The sequence below is a fragment of the Otolemur garnettii genome, unplaced genomic scaffold (assembly GCF_000181295.1).
Source record: "Otolemur garnettii isolate 467f Iridium unplaced genomic scaffold, OtoGar3 scaffold00251, whole genome shotgun sequence".
In the NCBI taxonomy this organism is placed as follows: Eukaryota; Metazoa; Chordata; class Mammalia; order Primates; family Galagidae; genus Otolemur; species Otolemur garnettii.
In genome coordinates, this window is record NW_003852646.1 from 47,737 (window position 1) to 64,791 (window position 17,055).

Genomic DNA, 17,055 nt, shown 5'->3' on the forward strand with positions numbered 1-17,055 from the left:
AAAAAAAAAAAAAAAAGATGTGATTAAGTTAAAAGGAATTCCTCATCTAATTTGGTGTGAAAAGAAAATTTTGGCACAGTAAGAGACCCCAGGGATGCTCCCACACAGAGGAAAGCCTCCATGTGAGGAAACAGAGAGAAGGCTTCATCTGCAAGTTACTGAGAAGACACTTTGGGAGAAACCAACCTTGCTGACACCTTCACCTGGGAATTCTAGCCTTTAGTCCTATAAGAAAATTAATTTCAGGGCTCGGTGCCTGTGGCTCAAGTGGCTAAGGCGCCAGCCACATACACCTGAGATGGCGGGTTCAAACCCAGCCGGAGCCCGCCAAAATAACAATGATGGCTGCAACCAAAAAATAGCTGGGCGTTGTGGTGGGCGCCCGTGGTCCCAGCTACTTGGGAGGCTAAGGCAAGAGACTCACTTGAGCCCAGGAGTTGGAGGTTGCTGTGAGCTGTGATGCCACAGCACTCTACCCAGGAAAACAGCTTGAGGCTCTGTCTCAAAAAAAAAAAGAAAATTAATTTCAGGCTCAGCGGCACCTGTAGCACAGTGGTTACAGCGCCAGCCACATACAACATGGGTGGCGGGTTCAAACCCAGCCCAGGCCAGCTAAACAATAATGACATCTGCAACAAAAAATAGGCAGGCGTTGTGGCAGGCACCCACAGTCCCAGGTACTTGGGAGGCTGAGGCAAGAGAATTGCTTAAGCCTAAGAGTTGGAGGTTGCTGTGAGCTATGACGTAATAGTACTCTACCGAGGGCGACATAATAAAATTCTGCCCCCCCCCAAAAGCTAATTTCTCAGCTCAGCGCCCATAGCATAGTGGTTACAGCGCCAGCCACATATACCAAAGTTGGTGGGTTCAAACCCAGCCCGGGCCAGCTAAACAACAATGATAAGTGCAACAAAAAATAGCCAGGCATTGTGGCTGATGCCTGTAGTCCCAGCAACTTGGGAGGCAAGAGAATCACTTAAGCCCAAGAGTTTGAGGTTGGTGTGAGCTGTGGCCCCTTGGCACCTACTGAGAGCGACATAGTGAGATTCTGTCAAAAAAAGAAAAGAAAGGGTCGGCGCCTGTGGCTCAAGTGGCTAAGGCGCCAGCCACATATACCTAAGATGGCGGGTTCGAATCCAGCCTGGGCCCACCAAACAACAATGATGGCTGCAACCAAAAAATAGCTGGGTGTTAAGGTGGGCACCTGTGGTCCCAGCTACTTGGGAGGCAGAGGCAGGAGACTGGCTTCAGCCCAGGAGTTGGAGGTTGCTGTGAGCTGTGATGTCATAGGACTCTACCCAGGGGGACAGCTTGAGGCTCCGCCTCAAAAAAAAAAAAAGAAAAGAAAATTAATTTCTGGGTGAGCATGATGCCTCACACCTGTAATCCTAGCATGCTAGAAAGCCAAGGTTGGAGAGTCTTTTGAGCTCAGAAGTTCAAGACCAGCCTAAGGAAGAGAGACCCTTTCTACTAAAAATAGAAAAATTAGATGTTGTACTAATTGTTGTAACTAGCAATTTATCCCCAAACTCAATGACTTTACTCTTTGGGTCTTGCTCTGGCTCAGGCTGGTCTCGAACTCTTGACCTCCAGCAATCTACACATCTTGGCCTCCCAGAGTGCTAGGATTATAGGCATGAGCCACCTCGCCCAGCCTGGATAATTCCTTCTTGGAATTTGCTTCTCAGAGGATCCAAACTGGCACAGCTTCTTCAGACACTTAGAATAAAATCCCACAAGACCCTATACATTGCCTCCACCCCAGAGGCAATTCTGTTCCCCAACACACATGTCCCCGGTCTCCTCTCCTGCAGGGTCATTCCACCCCAGCCGTCCCTGTGACCTCCCTGCAGTTCCACAAACACACAAACTAAAATCCCACCTCAGTGTCTTTGTACTCGCTGTTATGTCTTTGGTACAGGGCTTGTTCCCTTATCCCACCCAGACCTCCTCTGCAGTACCATCTCCTCAAAAGGCCTTCACCTAGCACCCCGCCAGCCCCCCTTATCCTGTCCCTTTACCCTGCTTTGTTTTGTTTGTTCTCCACAGCACGTATCACCACCTCACCTATGGTTATTAACATTTATTCATCTTTCTATTTCCCTCCCTAGAAAAATGTCTCCTCAGCTCGGCGCCTGTGGCTCAAGTGGCTAAGGCGCCAGCCATGTACACCCAAGGTGGCAGGTTCGAATCCAGCCTGGGCCCGCCAAACAACAATGACAGCTCCAACCAAAAAATAGCCGGGCGTTGTGGTGGGCACCTGTGGTCCCAGCTACTTGGGAGGTGGAGGCAAGAGACTTGAGCCCAGGAGTTGGAGGTTGCTGTGAGCTGAGATGCCAGGGCACTCTTATCTAGGGGGATAGCTTGAGGCTCCTGTCTCAAAAAAAGAAAAAAAAAAAGAAAAATGTCTCCTCTATGAGACCAAGGGTTTTGTCTGTCTTGTTCACTGCAGCATCCCCAGGGCCTGAATTATGGATCAGTACCTGGAACACAGTAGGTGCTCAATAGTTAATTGACTCCAGAAAGGCAAGTCCTTGCCTTTGCTCAAGCCGCTCCCTCCACCTTTCCTCTTCTCACCTGAGGCTCAGCCCTTGCCCTGGCTCTCCAGAAAGCCCTTCCTGACTAGCTGGATCCTGAGCCCCAGAAGGCGAATTGTTCTTATCCTCCATCTATGACAATGGCTAATTTTATGTGCCAGGTAAAATCTGAACTGGAGGTTAAAGGCAGATAAGAACAGATCAGGTTTATTAGGGGGGAGGGGAAAGGAAGGGAGGCGCCACCGCCACCGGGGTAGAGCTGCAGGGAGACAGCTGGGGAGGTGGAGTCACTTCTTCCACTGCTTCTTCTCATAGTCCCACCGGGAGGCCAGACCTTGCACGGGATTGGCCTTCATGTCCAGGATGCGCTGGAGCTGCTGGGCCTTCCATTCATCCGTCAGGGTAATGGGCTTTTCAGGAAACACTGCAGGGAGGGCACAAGGCGGGACAGGGGTGGTTGAGGACCCTGCTAGGGTCTCCAGCCACAAGGTTGGGTGCCCTGCACTGAGGAGCTCCTTCCACCCTGTCCAGCCCCCTTCCAGATGCTCTCCTAAAAGCATTACTGCTGGGATCTCTGGGATCCCAGGTTTGCCCCAGACTCACTGTATGAACTGGGCCAAGATCTTTCCTCACTCTGAGCCTCAGTCTCCTCCTCTACCAATGGGCAGAGAAGCACTGATTTAAAGACCACCTGGATCCAATCCCCAGCTCCACAATCCCTTGCTATGTGACCTTGAACAAGTCATGTCACCTCTCATAGCCTCAGTTTCCTTACCTATCAAAAGCAGAGGTTTGGTGCCTGTGGCTCAAGTGGCTAAGGCACCAGCCATGTACACCCAAGGTAGTGGGTTTGAATCCAGCCCAGGCCTGCCAGACAACAATGATGGCTGCAACCAAAAAATAGCCAGGCGTTGTGGTATGCGCCTGTGGTCCCAGCTACTTGGGAGGCTGAGGCAAAAGGATTGCTCAAACCCAAGAGTTGGAGGTTGCTCTGAGCTATAATGATGTCATGGCACCCTACCCAGGGCAACAGACAGATTGAGACTCTGTCTCAAAAAAAAAAAAAAAAAAAGAGAGAGAGAGAGAGAATAAACACCATGAGGTTACCTGCTATGCACTGTAATTATAGTTATTGAATTTGCTTCCATTCCCTGGGAAGGGCCCAGGATGAAATAATTTCTTTTACTTCCTAAGCAGGTCAGGGTAGATGGTAGGTAGGGAACATTCACTTAGAAATTCAGCTGCAGGGGGAATACTTAATCCAAAGGCTGAAGCACTCATGAAGGCATTTTAGGGGCCTTGAAGTGTGGTCAGGGAGCTCTGGGGGCTGGAGCTCCCAGCATCACTCATATCTTACCTCCTGGTCCCCCTGCTCCTGGAGCTGATTTGCTGTCTGACCTCCATCCCTGCTACTTTCCATCCCAGAGTGTGGTCAGGAAGGGAACAACCTTTATGAATACCTAGTTTGAATGCCAAGCCCTGGGCTAGACTAGTCTTTTTCAAAGACTCCTATTTCTCCCTCATACAAGGTAGGAACTCCTGTCACTCTCTACAGAAGAAACAAGGTGAGGCCACGAAAGGGAAAGTCAGCCGAAGCAGAGACTGCCAGCTCTTTCTCAACATCCTCTCCCCTTCCTCTAGACAGTGGTTCTCAAACCTGAGTGGCATCAGAATCACCCTGAAGGCATTAAAATGAAAATTGCTGGGCTCGGGCAACCTGTGGCTCAGTTGGTAGGGCACTGGCCCCATATACCAAGGGTGGTGGGTTCAAACCCGGCACCAGCCAAACTGCAACAAAAAAAAATAGCTGGGCATTGTGGCGGGCACCTGTAGTCCCAGCTACTCAGGAGGCTGAGGCAAGAGAATCGCCTAAGCCCAGGAGTTGGGGGTTTCTGTGAGCAGTGATAGCACAGCACTCTACTGAGGGCGATAAAGTGAAACTCTGTCTTTAATAAAAAAAAAAAAAAATTGCTGGGCTCCACCTCCTCAGAGTGTTTGACTCAGTAGATCCAGAAGGAGCTGAGAATGTGAATCTCTTGCAAGTTCCCAGGTAGTCCTCCTGGCCCAGGGACAACATTTTGAGAACTTGTGAAGTAAACCAGGTTCTGCTGGGTATTTGACTACATTTCCCAGCTTCCCTTGTAGCTAGACATGGTCCTGTGATCTTCTCTAGCCCATAGGATCTGAGCAGAAAACACAAGCAACTTCTGGGCCTTAAAGGGGAGTGCGTCTTCCCTTCCCCTTTCGCCCTGGCCTAATGTAGGCTTGATGGCAGGAGCTAGAGCAGCTCCTGGGTGTCAGGATAGAAGAGCAGCAAGACAGAAGGAGCCTGCACTGTGGAGTCACCAGAACTGTCTAACTGTTACTTCTGTGGCCTTTATGAGTGAAAGTAATAAACCTGTATCATGTTTAAACTCTTATATGTTGGGGACTCTAACTGAAAAATACACAGTTAATACACAGCAATCAGTAACTACACCATTCAGGACTATGTACCAAGCACCGACCTACAGCCCTTTCTGATTAAATCTTCACAGGAACCCTCATACGTGGATATAAATTATTTCCATTTTGCAAATAAGGAAACTGAGGCCCAGAGATGTAGACTCCCTACATTCAAACCCAGGCAACCATGCTCTGCCTGTCAGCCTACACCTCTGTGGGGGCTTTTCAAAAGTCTGCAGATGAGTACCAGCATGGTTCCCCTGACAACATGAGTAGTGGCTATGGCCACAGGGCGTGGGCCAAGGCTACAGCCAGGTGAGGGGTTGCCACTCACTGTAAACCCTCTGCCACCAAATCAGCAGAGCTGCAAATCCAAGGAAGAAGAAGACACAGCCCATCACGGTTTTCCACTCGTTGGAGCGACGGTTCATCTCTGCAAAGGTCTCATGGAACTGGAGCCGGTACACTGAAGGCAGGCAGGGGTGGGGAATGGGCCTCAGGTGCATCCATTCCAAAGACCTTGGGCCAACTCTTGGCTACAAGGTTTCCTGGCCTCCGATCTCTGCACCAGATGCTGTTCATTCAGCAAATTCTTTTCTTTTTTTTTTGAGACAGGAGCCTCAAGCTGTCCCCCTGGGTAGAGTGCCGTGGCATCTCAGCTCACAGCAACCTCCCACTCCTGGGCTCAAGCGAGTCTCCTGCCTCAGCCTCCCAAGTAGCTGGGACCACAGGCGCCCGCCACATCGCCCAGCCATTTTTTGGTTGCAACCGTCATTGTTGTTTGGCAGGCTGGGCTGGATTCAAACCCGCCACCTTGGGTGTACATGGCTGGCGCCTTAGCCACTTGAGCCACAGGCGCCGAGCCCATTCAGCAAATTCTTATTGAGCATGTTCTGTATACAAAGCATAGCCAAGAACTAGTGACATGGCAGTGAATGAGCCAGATGAAAATTCTTGCCCTGTGGAGCTTAGTGGGGGAGATGATGGCAAATGCTTCACCCAGTTAGGGTGGCCAGAGAAGGTCTCCCAGAGGAGGTGACATTGGAACTGAGACTTGAAAAATCCAAGGGGGAAAGTCAGGGAAAAGTAGAAGTCAGTGCAAAGGCCCTGAGGCAGGAAGGAATAAGAAAGGGGTGACATGAAGGCCAGTGTGGCTGCAATGGAATGGGTAAAAAACACAGAGTGTAGAGGCCAGGCACAGTGGCGGTCACCTATAATTCAAACACTCTGGGAGGCCAAGGCAAGTGGATCGCCTGAGCTCAGGAATTAGAGACCAGCCTGAGCAAGAGCAGGACCTCATCTCTATAAAAATAGAAAAACTAGCCAGACGTTGTGGTAGGTGCTTATAGTCCCAACTGCTGGGAGGCTGAGGCAAGAGGGTTGCTCAAGCCCAGGAGCTTATGGTTGCTCAAGCTCAAGGTGAGGTATGATGCTATGGCACTCTACCCAGGGCAACAGAGCAAGACTGTCTCAAAACAAAACAAGAGTGAAGCAAATGAACTGTCAGCTGGAGTCAGATCACACAGGACTTGGGCAGCCTCAGTGAGGAGTCTGGAACTTGGGAGTTGATTTTAGGCAAAGAATTGATAATATTTTTATTTATTATCTTATTTATTGCTTATCTTTCCTTTGGACTGTAAGCTTCAGTTCATTGTTACATCGTTCATGTTACGTTCCCAGCCACTAGAACAGTGGTTGGCTCAAAGAAGGCCCTTAATCATTATTTCTAGAATGAATAAGTGAGGCTGGGAGCCCGTAGCTCACTGGTTAGGGTGCTGGCCACATGCTCCAGGGCTGGTGGGCTCAAACCTGGCCCAGGCTTGCTAAACAACAACAAAAGAATAAATAAGTGGGCTCGGCACCTGTGGCTCAAGTGGCTAAGGCACCAGCCACATACACCTAAGGTGGTGGGTTCGAATCCAGCCCAGGCCTGCCAAATAAGAATGCCAGCTGCAACCAAAAAATAGCCAAGCATTATGGCGGGAGCCTGTGGTCCCAGCTACTTGGGAGGCTGAGGCAGGAGACTGGCTTGAGCTCAAGAGTTGGAGGTTGCTGTGAGCTGTGATACCATGGCACTCTACCCAGGGGGAACAGCTTGAGGCTTTGTCTCAAAAAAAAAAAAAAAAAAGAATGAATAAGTAAATAAAAATCCTGCTGGAGATTCCCAGAGAAATCAGACAGGGTTACACCCTCCAAAGAAATCAGACTTCATGGCAAGAGGCATGCCAGGGTAAGGGGGTCTGCTCTTGGAAAGGCACAGAGGTGGGGAAGTGCAAGGAAGGGATAGAAATGAAGCTGATGTTTGGGGGTGTTTTCTTAGTGAACTGCAGGTGACATAATAAGAAATACATAGTATATTGGCTTGGCGCCTATAGCTCAGCAGCTAAGGCACCAGCCACGTACACCAGAGCTGGCAGGTTTGAACCCAGCCTAGGCCTGCCAAACAATGACAACTACAACGAAAAAAATAGCCAGGCATTGGGCAGTGCCTGTGGCTCAAAAGGAGTAGGGTGCTGGCCCCATATGCCAGAGGTAGTGGGTTCAAACCCAGACCCAGCCAAAAACTGCAAAAAAAAAAAAAAAAAAGCTAGGCATTGTGGCAGGCACCTGTAGTTCCAGCTAATTGGGAGGCCAAGGCAAGAGAATCATTTAAGCCTAAGAGTTTGAGATTGCTGTGAGCTGTGATGCCACAGCATTCTACCGAGGTGGACAAAGTGAGACTCTGTCTCAAAAAAAAAAAACAAAAGGAAAAAAAGAAATACATAGTATATATTTGATCTCTGCCCCCAGTTCCTGGCACAAAAGCTTCTGAAACCCTTGGAATTCCCGGAGTTGATAGGGGTAATAGGAACATCTTTCTTTCTTCTTCTTCTTCTTCTTCTTCTTCTTCTTCTTCTTTTTTTTTTTTTTTTTTTTTTGAGATAGAGTCTCACTATGTCACCCTTGGTAGAATGTCATGGCATCACAGCTCACAGCAACCTCAAACTCTTGGGTTTCAGTGATTCTCTTGCCTCAGCCTCTCAAATAGCTGGGACTACAGCAACCTCTAACTCTTGGGCTGAAATGATTCTCTTGCCTCAGCCTCCTGAGTAGCTGGGACTACAGGTGCCCGCCACAATGCCTGGTTATTTTTCTAAGACGGAGTCTCATGCTTGCTCAGGCCGGTCTTGAACCTGTGAGCTCAGGCAATCCACTCCTCTTGGCCTCCCAAGTGCTGGGATTATAGGCATGAGCTACCTCACCCGATCTGCCCACCTAATTACTATTATTTTCTTTTTTTGCAGTTTTTGGTCGGGGCTGGGTTTGAACCCGCCACCTCCGGCATATGGGGCCAGCACCCTTCTCCTTTGAGCCACCAGCACTGCCCTTATTTTCTTTTTTTTGAGACGCAGTCTCACTATATTGCCCTTGGTAGAGTCCTGTTGCATCGCAGCTCACAACAATCTCAAACTCTTGGGCTTAAACGATTCTCTTGCCTCAGCCTCCCAAGTACTGGGACTACAGACACCCGCTACAACACCTGGCTCTTTTTTTTTGTTGCAGTTGTTTAGCTGACCTGGGCCGGGTTGGAACCCACCACACTCAGTGTATGTGGCTGGCGCCATAATCACTGTGCTACGGGCGCCAAGCCTAATTTTTTTTTTTTTTTTGAGACAGAGTCTCAAGCTTTCCCCCTGGGTAGAGGGCCATGGCATCACAGCTCATAGCAACCTCCAACTCCTGGGCTCAAGTGACTCTCCTGCCTCTGCCTCCCAAGTAGCTGGGACCACAGGCACCCGCCACAACGCCTGGCCATTTTTTGGTTGCAGCCGTCATTGTTGTTTGGCGGGCCCGGGCTGGATTCGAACCAGCCACCTTAGGTGTATGTGGCTGGCGCCTTAGCCACTTGAGCCACAGGCGCCAAGCCGCCTAATTTTTTCTTGGAGACAGAATCTTACTTTGTCACCCCTTGGTAGAGTGCTGTGCCATCATAGCTCACAGCAACCTTGAACACCTGGGCTTAAGCAATTCTCTTGCTCAGCCTCCCAAGTAGCTGGGACTACAGGTGCCCACCACTAAGCCCAGCTATTTTTAGAGACAGGGGTCTCAGGTGGTGCCTGTGGCTCAGTGGGTAGGGCGCCAGTCCCACATACCAAGGCTGGCAGGTTCGAACCCAGCCCCAATCAAACTGCAACAACAACAAAAAGTAGCCAGGGGTGGCACTTGTGCCTCAAAAGAGTAAGACTCTGGCCACATATGCTGCAGGTGATGGGTTCAAACCCAGCCCTGGGGCTCGGCACCTGTGGCTCAAGTGGCTAAGGTGCCAGGCACACACGCCTAAGGCGGCAGGTTCAAATCCAGCCCAGGCCCGCCAAACAACAATGATGGCTGCAACCAAAAAATAGCCGGGCGTTGTGGCGGGCACTTGTGGTCCCAGCTACTTGGGAGGCAAAGGCAGGAGACTCACTTGAGCCCAGGAGTTGGGGGTTGCTGTGAGCTGTGATGCCACAGCACTCTGCCCAGAGCGACAGCTTGAGGCTCTGTCTAAAAAAAAAAAAAAAAAAAAAAAAAAACCCAGCCCCGGCCAAAAACTGCAAAAAAAGAAAAAATACCTGGGCATTATAGTGGGTGCCTGTCGGGAGGCTGAGGCAAGAGAATCGCCTAAACCCAGGAGTTGGAGGTTGCTGTGAGCTGTGAGGTTACAGCCTCTACTGAGGGCAATAAAGTGAGACTCTGTCTCTAAAAAATAATAAAAAATAAAAAAATAAACTCTGCAGATCCACAGGGATCCTGGAAATGTTGTCCTGGGGGACATTCCCTGCCCTGCCCTTTCATCCTTCCCTTCAAGACGGGGCCCCACTCTATCTGCTCCAGGAAGCCTGTGTGAACGGCCTCATCTGTCACCTATTCCCCCCTCAAGGCAGGATCATCAGTCTTTCTACCAGTTAGAGCTCCTCAGGCCCACCTGAGAATGACCTACCAAATCCTGTGTGCTCTGGAATTTGACAGCCCTAGGCATGAGCCCTGGCTCCACCCCTGCTGGGTTCTGAGCCCTTGGGCCAGTCATCTCAGTTGAGTCTCTGTTTCCTCATCTGTGAAATGGGGCAATGATGACCAACTAGGGCTGATGTGAGATGAAGTAGGGTCGTGCAGGTCATGTGGTTCGCATGGTTCCTGGCACCCAGCGAGCACTGAACAGATGTAGCTGATGTTATTATTAATACTCTAACATGCCAGACGCAGTGGCTCACGCCTGTAATCCCAGCACTGTGGGAGGCTGAGGGAGGAGGATTGCTTGAGCTCAGGAGTTAAGAGGCTCGTCTGAGTAAGAGTGAGACCTAACTCATGAAAAAAATTAAAACCCAGCCAGGTACTATGGCAAGAGCCTGTAATCCCAGCAGCTTTGGAAGCTGAGGCAGCAGGATGCCCACAGCCTGAGTCTGAGGTTGCAGTGAGCTATGACGCCATTGCACTCTGCACAGGGCATAGGGTAGAACTTTGTCTCAACAACAACAACAACAAAATACTCTAGGGCGGTGCCTGTGGCTCAATGGGTAGGGCGCGCTGGCCCATATACCGAGGATGGCAGGTTCAAACCTGGTCCCCACCAAACTGCAACAAAAAATAGCCAGGTATTATGGCGGGCACCTCTAGGCCCAGCTACTTGGGAGGCTGAGGCAGGAGAATCGCCTAAGCCCAGGAGTTGGAGGTTGCTGTGAGCTGTGATGCCACAGCACCCTACCGAGGGCTAAATGAAACTCTGTCTCTACGAAAAAAAAACAAAACACTCTAACATTGCCTCACCTACTTGGCTACTGCCCTGGTCCAGGCCGCCTCATCAGTCCTCCTGCCTCTGGTCCCTGTCATCCACACAGTGAACAGAGGGGACTGCCTCTCAAACCATCTGGGCTAGAGCCCCACAAACGGAGACTTACGGAAATAGGGTCTAGCTCAGTTGTCAAGTGGTGGGCAGGCTGGGCCTGGCATAACTGCCCCATGGCAACACTTTAGCTCTTGGACCAAGAGTATCATCAAGTGAAAAAGCAAAGTGCAGAAGGAAGGGTGAGCTGAGAGGGAAGGTGAGGAACTGTTTCTGCTTGCTCAGATCTGGCAGATTCTGTCTGGAGAAACAGACAAGAACCTGATCTCACACACACACACAAAAAAAAAACTGATCACAAGGGGACTTTTCCTTTTTTTTTTTGAGACACAGTCTTACTTTGTCACCCTTGGTAAAGTGCTGTGGTGTCACAGCTCACAGCAACCTCTAACTCTTCAGCTCAAGCAATTCTCTTGCCTCAGCCTCCCAAGTAGCTGGGACTATGGGTACCCGCCACAATGCCCAACTATTTTTCAGAGACGAGGTCTTGCTCTGACTCAGGCTAGTCTCGAACTTGTGAGCTCAGGCAATCCACCTGTCTCGGCCTCCCACGTGCTAGAATTACAGACGGTTTTTTTTTATATACAGTTTTTAAAATGTTGCCATCTGTGTGTAATCCTTTCTCAGTTTATTAAATAAATATGAAAATAAGTAACTAAAGGAAAAGCAAAGCTGGCAGCAGAATTCCTTAGGGAGAGGAACTGTCTCAGATTTTATCAACACAGGCGGGTGGGCGGTTTGGGTTGAGATGCTATATCAACCATAGGAAGTAGTTTGAATTTCCACTGAGGGTGGGGGAGAGTGGGAAGCCAAATCGGCAGTGCAAGGTCAAGGCCCCAATGCCATCCTGTAACTCACCAAGAGCATGTGGTATAGCAGCCACATGGAGCCTGGCACCAGTCCTGCCTCACCACTCTCTAGCTGTGCAACCATCACAAGTGACTGTGCCTTCCTGAGCCTCAGTTTCCTCAACAGTGAGCTAGTGAGAGTACTCACCTCCACAGCGGTGCCTGCTGCCTGGTAAGTGTGCAGTAAACATTAGGGTTTGTGGTTATTACCATCTTGTTTTGTGCATGTAACATTAGGAGAAAAAAGGAAAAGACAATGTCCATTTCTGAAATGGATGAAGAGACAGAAGCCAAGGGGTGGGTGTGTATGTGTGAGAGAGAGACAAAGAGAGACAGAAAGGAAAAGAGCTGAGGGAGAGAGCGCTGGAAATGTGAGTTCACAGGGCAAGGACAGAGCCCAGCTTGCTCACAGCCATATTCCCAGTGCCTGGCATTGTAGTAGGTGCTTAATATGATGTTGAATGAATGAATGAATGTGAGAAGCATGAGCCTTTCCCCGTTAGGAGTCCTCCGAAATACTAGAGATCAGGTTGAGTTCCCCTAATTTTGGAATGAAAATGGGTCTCCGAATATCAAAGGAACAATCTGGTGGTTGTGCCATGGGGCTATGCATCCCTCCACCTCCCAGAGTCAGACCACTCTTCCCTACCTGGCACGCCTGCCTCTCACTGTCCCATCCCCCCATCACTCGGTGATACTAGGAACCACCACACTTTCCTGCTCTGACCCCCTTCTCCATGCTCTTCCCACTACCTGGCAGCACCCTCCCCTTCATCCTTCAAGGACAGCTGGAACATGCCCTCCTACCGGAGATGATTCTATCCCACAACCCCTTGAACATGCCTCAGCCTTGGCACATGCTCTGTATTATAATTAGTGGGGTCTGTGTCAGTTTCCAACACTGGACTGGAGAAGCACCATGAGGGCAGGAACCACCCTGCCGATTCACCTCGTGTCCCCAGCATTGCCTAGCGTCAGGCTAGGTACAAATAGATGGGTGAATAAAACAATGAACCAATGAATGAACTTCACACCCCAGGTGTTCATTCAGTACTGGGGTGATGGGGTCTGGCAGTCTTTAGGGCTTCTCCCTGCCCTCTGTTCCCTGACAGGCCTTCTCACTCAAAGGCACTGCCCCCAGCCCACTCTTCCCAGCCATCCCCATCCTGAGACCTACAGGCCACCTTCTCAGCGTCGCTCAGCAGAGTCCAGCTGCCCTTCTCCTTCTCCTTCAGCGCTCGCTGCTCAGCATTGAGCTCCGTGCAGAAGGGCTCGTCCGGCATGGGGTAGGAGCGCTGGGCAAAGTAGTTGGTATAGGGGGGCATCTTCCGGTCACTGGGGGCTGCAGGCACAAGGGAGGGACCTGAATCCAGGCTGCTCTGGGACACCCTAACTCTAACCCTAATATCAATAAGCAGGGCTGTGTTTACTGAGCGCTTGCTTACTTGTGCTAGGGGCATTCTAAAGCCTTCAGGTGAGTTGACTCATTTATGCCACAACATCTGACCCAGGTGACATAGTTATCTCCATTTTACAGACAAAGAAACTGAGCAGCTAAGTAACCTGGTGGAATTCACAGAACAAGAAAAAGCAGGGCCAGGGCCATAATTCAGCACCTCTAGCTTCAGATCCCATGTTCTCTGGGAAGATCTGAGGTGAAGAGGTCAAATCAGGCAGAGGCAATGTGGTAAACTGCCATCACATTCCTGCCTGCAAACGGTAAATCACTCCGCCTCCAAGGGCACAGCTTTGGAGTCAGATGGGTTTGAACCCCAGTTCCACCTCAACTCAGTTGTAACAAGCCCCTTTTATCTTTCTGTACCTCCATATCCTTGTGTGGGAGTTGAGAGTGGTAAGGAAACCTACCTCACACTCTTCAAGAGAATACACTGAAAAAGCTTCTCGCAATGCTTGGCTCACAGAAAATGCTCAATAAATCATGCTGATTATTAGATGTCAGTCAGTTTTACTACTGGCTTCCCTTCCTGGAAGCTTTTCCTGATGGCTAAGCCCCCAAGGGCTCCTATGTGTATCCCAGGTGCCCAGAACAAGGTGGGGCACTAAGGACGGCCTCAATAAAGTTTCTGCTGTATACTTACACCATGCTGCTGAAATGGCCTTGGGCAGGGAGACCTGGCTCTTCTAATATCTAGATCTCTGGGACTTAATCTATTTCATCTGAGAAATGAACAACCTGGCATCTACCTTTCCTGCTTATTGTAAAGTCTAAATGTGTTAATCTGTTATTAAATTTTTATCACAGCTTGGGGTACACAGTAAGGGCTCAATAAATTTTATCTTTAAATGTCAGGAAGGCCTTTCTGCGATCTGGCTGAAGACTCTCCTGCTTAAGTCTCTTTCTTCTGACTAGCACTGATACTAAGGTCTGGAAAGAAGGATTCGGGGTCCAAGGTTCTGTCAGCATCCTTCACCTCCAGATATAAAGGCATAGCCTAGGGGCCTAAGGTTTGGGGGGCTCCAGCTCTAAGAAAGGTTGGAATGGAGGGGACTGCTGTCTGCTCACCCTGTGGGCTTCATTTCCTGGAGGAACTTGGCCCAGGACCAAGGAGTGGAGTTGTGGGAAGTGGTGTGGGAGTGAGCCCAGGGAGTGCAGCAGCCCATAGGCAGGACCCTTGCCCCGACTCCCAGAGTTCTTTTGGGAGGGATGGGTCCAAGTCTTTTTTTTTTTTTTTTGAGATAGAGCCTCAAGCTGTCCCCCTGGGTAGAGTGCCGTGGCATTACAGCTCATAGCAACCTCCAACTCCTGGGTTCAAGCGAGTCTCTTGCCTCCACCTCCCAAGTAGCTGGGACCACAGGCGCCCACCACAACGCCCGGCTATTTTTTGGTTGCAGCCGTCATTGTTGTTTGGCGGGTCCGGGCTGGGGATTCGAACCCGCCACCTTAGGTGTACGTGTCTGGCGCCTTAGCCGGTTGAGCTATAGGCGCCGATGGGTCCAAGTCTTACCAGAACCTCCTAAGCTGTGTATCCCTAGAGTTCCAAGTCCTCCTCTCCTCAGGGCCAAGCTCCAGGCAGCTCTGGAGAGCATCTGGGGAGAGATAGTATAGATGACTTCTGTTCCCACATGGCCTTCTGTCCCCAAACCTCAGTGCCCAACCTGAGAATCCCTCTTTCACTGTCATGATGGCAGTGGGGAGCTCAAGGCTTCAAGGTCACCCTCATGCCCCTGACCCCTCTAACTTTGTCTGATATCCCCATGGAGGTCTTAGATAGGGGTCCTGAACATTTGGAGCCCCCCTCTTAGGACCTCAGTTCACCATCTGAGAAGGAGGAGGAGGCCTAACTTTTGTGGTAAATTCTGAACTCTTTTTTTTGCAGTTTTTGGCCAGGGCTGGGTTTGAACCCGCCACCTCCAGCAAATGGGCCCAGCGCCCTATTCTTTTGAGCCACAGGCACCACCCAGAGTCTGAACTCTTGTGGTAGAGTTCCCCAGTTTGAGGCTGGGGGTTCTGGTGCCAGCTACAGGTCAGCCTGGCCAGGTTGGGTAACCCCTTCAGTGGTTTGTGCCCCTGCAGAAACTGGGTGGGAGTCCAGGTTGGGAGGTGGCCGATCTGAAAGCTTCTTCCCTGCAGGGCCATCTGCAGAGTTCTCTGCACAGACAGACGGCCTGGCCCCCACCCCTTCCCCCCTAATTGGCTGCCTACGTGCCCCAGAGCCTGCAGGCTGCAGGGCTGGGCTGGTGGGGGAGGGGAATAGGCTGAGGCCGACCTCACACCCCCCAGGGAAGGCTCAGGGTTTGGAATCCATGGGAGGTGGGGAGGGGCTTTAGAGGACAGCGGCTTAACTGGGTCATAAGGAGGGAGAGGATGACACATCTGGGGAGAGAAGCAAGCACCCCACTTTTGGAGAGAGAACAAGGCCCTACATCTAGGGACAGAGAAGGGCACCCAATAACTACAAGGATGGAGGAGGCACAGCCTATATGATAAGCGGAGGCGGCGTCCCACACGTCTGGGAAAGAGGGGCTCCCCATCAGAGATAAGTGTGAGAGAGAGGCTGCAGTAGCAGGAGAGGGAGAGAATACTCATTTAGAGGGAAAGGGAAGGCTCCCCATATGCCGACAGAATATCTCCCCAGAAGTCCTCAACTTTGCCCTGCCAGAAGCGCCCCAACCCTCTACTGAAGGAGCCACAGGGGTCTGACCCTGCCAGAAAGGTGGGAGACCAAGCTGCATCAAGACCAAGCTGGGGCAGCGGGGTTCACTCACCTACCCACCCACTCACCTCGCAGCGGCGGCGGAAGGAGCGCGACCCAGTCTGCCAAGGGAATAACTGAGAAGTGGCTGCGGAGGGACCTGAGCGCGGGCGCCCGCCTTTTGGCCCGCCCCACCGTCTTTCCCAGGGCCTCCCCCGCGTGGGAACATCTTGCTTGGGCCAGGCGTGGATCGCCCAGCTCGCGTCCCTGGGGGAGCCTGGGCCCACAGCTTGGGGGGAGGGACTGCAGAGCGACTGCCAAGTCAATTTCCCCACCCATGGGGGTCCTGCCAGTGGAGACCCTAAGCTGACAGCGCCTGGTTAGTCCCAGGAGTGGGATCTGCCCTGCCCCTTGCATTTATTCAGAGCTCTCTTCCGGGCTCTGCAGACTCAGGTCTTCCTGACCATTCAGCCCAGGCCCAAAGCCTACTACGCCAGAATAGCCTACTTCAAGTATCCAGCCTAGGAGCTGGCCTGGGGGTGCCATCAATCCCGCCCCCCATCTGTAGGCCTTTGAACAGTGAGAGGTGAAAAAGTCCCCCTCTGGAGCTTCAATCTTAACTGTGTGACTTTCAAAAAGTAGCCTGTTCTCTGAGCTCTTGTTTTCTTTTCTATGAAAGGGAGCGAATGATAGTTCCTACTCCACGTTTCTTTTCTTTCTTTCTTTTTTTTGAGACAGAGCCTCAAGCTGTCCCCCTGGGTAGAGTGCTGTGGCATCACAGCTCACAGCAACCTCCAACTCCTGGGCTCAAGCGAATCTCCTGCCTCTCCCTCCCAAGTAGCTAGGACTACAGGCACCCACCACAACACCCAGCTATTTTTTGGTTGCAGCTGTCATTGTTGTTTGATGGACTGGGCTGGATTTGAACCTGCCAGCTCAGGTGTATGTGGCTGGCACCTTAGCCGCTTGAGCCACAGGCACCGAGCCCCTACTGCACATTTCTTACCTTACCTGACTATGTTAAAGACTGAATCAGCTGGACCCGTGGTGGCTCACACCTGTAATCCTAGCACTCTAGGAAGTCAAAGAAGATGGCTTGCTTCAGCTCAGGAGTTTGAGACCAGCCTTAGCAAGAGCAAGACCTCATCTCTACTAAAAATAGAAAAACTAGCTGGGCATGTGCAAGGCCTATAGTCCAAGTTACTTGGAAG

The 17,055-nt window shown here is 50.9% G+C and overlaps 1 protein-coding gene across 1 annotated transcript; it reads right to left on the reverse strand.

Moving 5' to 3' along the window:
• Positions 1 to 2,731: 2,731 nt before the first annotated feature.
• On the reverse strand, positions 2,732 to 14,738 carry LOC100944697. The gene is made up of 4 exons (XM_003802606.2): positions 14,657 to 14,738; positions 12,868 to 13,032; positions 5,317 to 5,448; positions 2,732 to 2,961 (listed from the first exon to the last, which is right to left on the reverse strand). Exons 1-4 carry the CDS (start codon positions 14,736 to 14,738, stop codon positions 2,825 to 2,827), a joined length of 516 nt encoding a protein of 171 aa, XP_003802654.1. The 3' UTR covers positions 2,732 to 2,824.
• Positions 14,739 to 17,055: the final 2,317 nt, after the last annotated feature.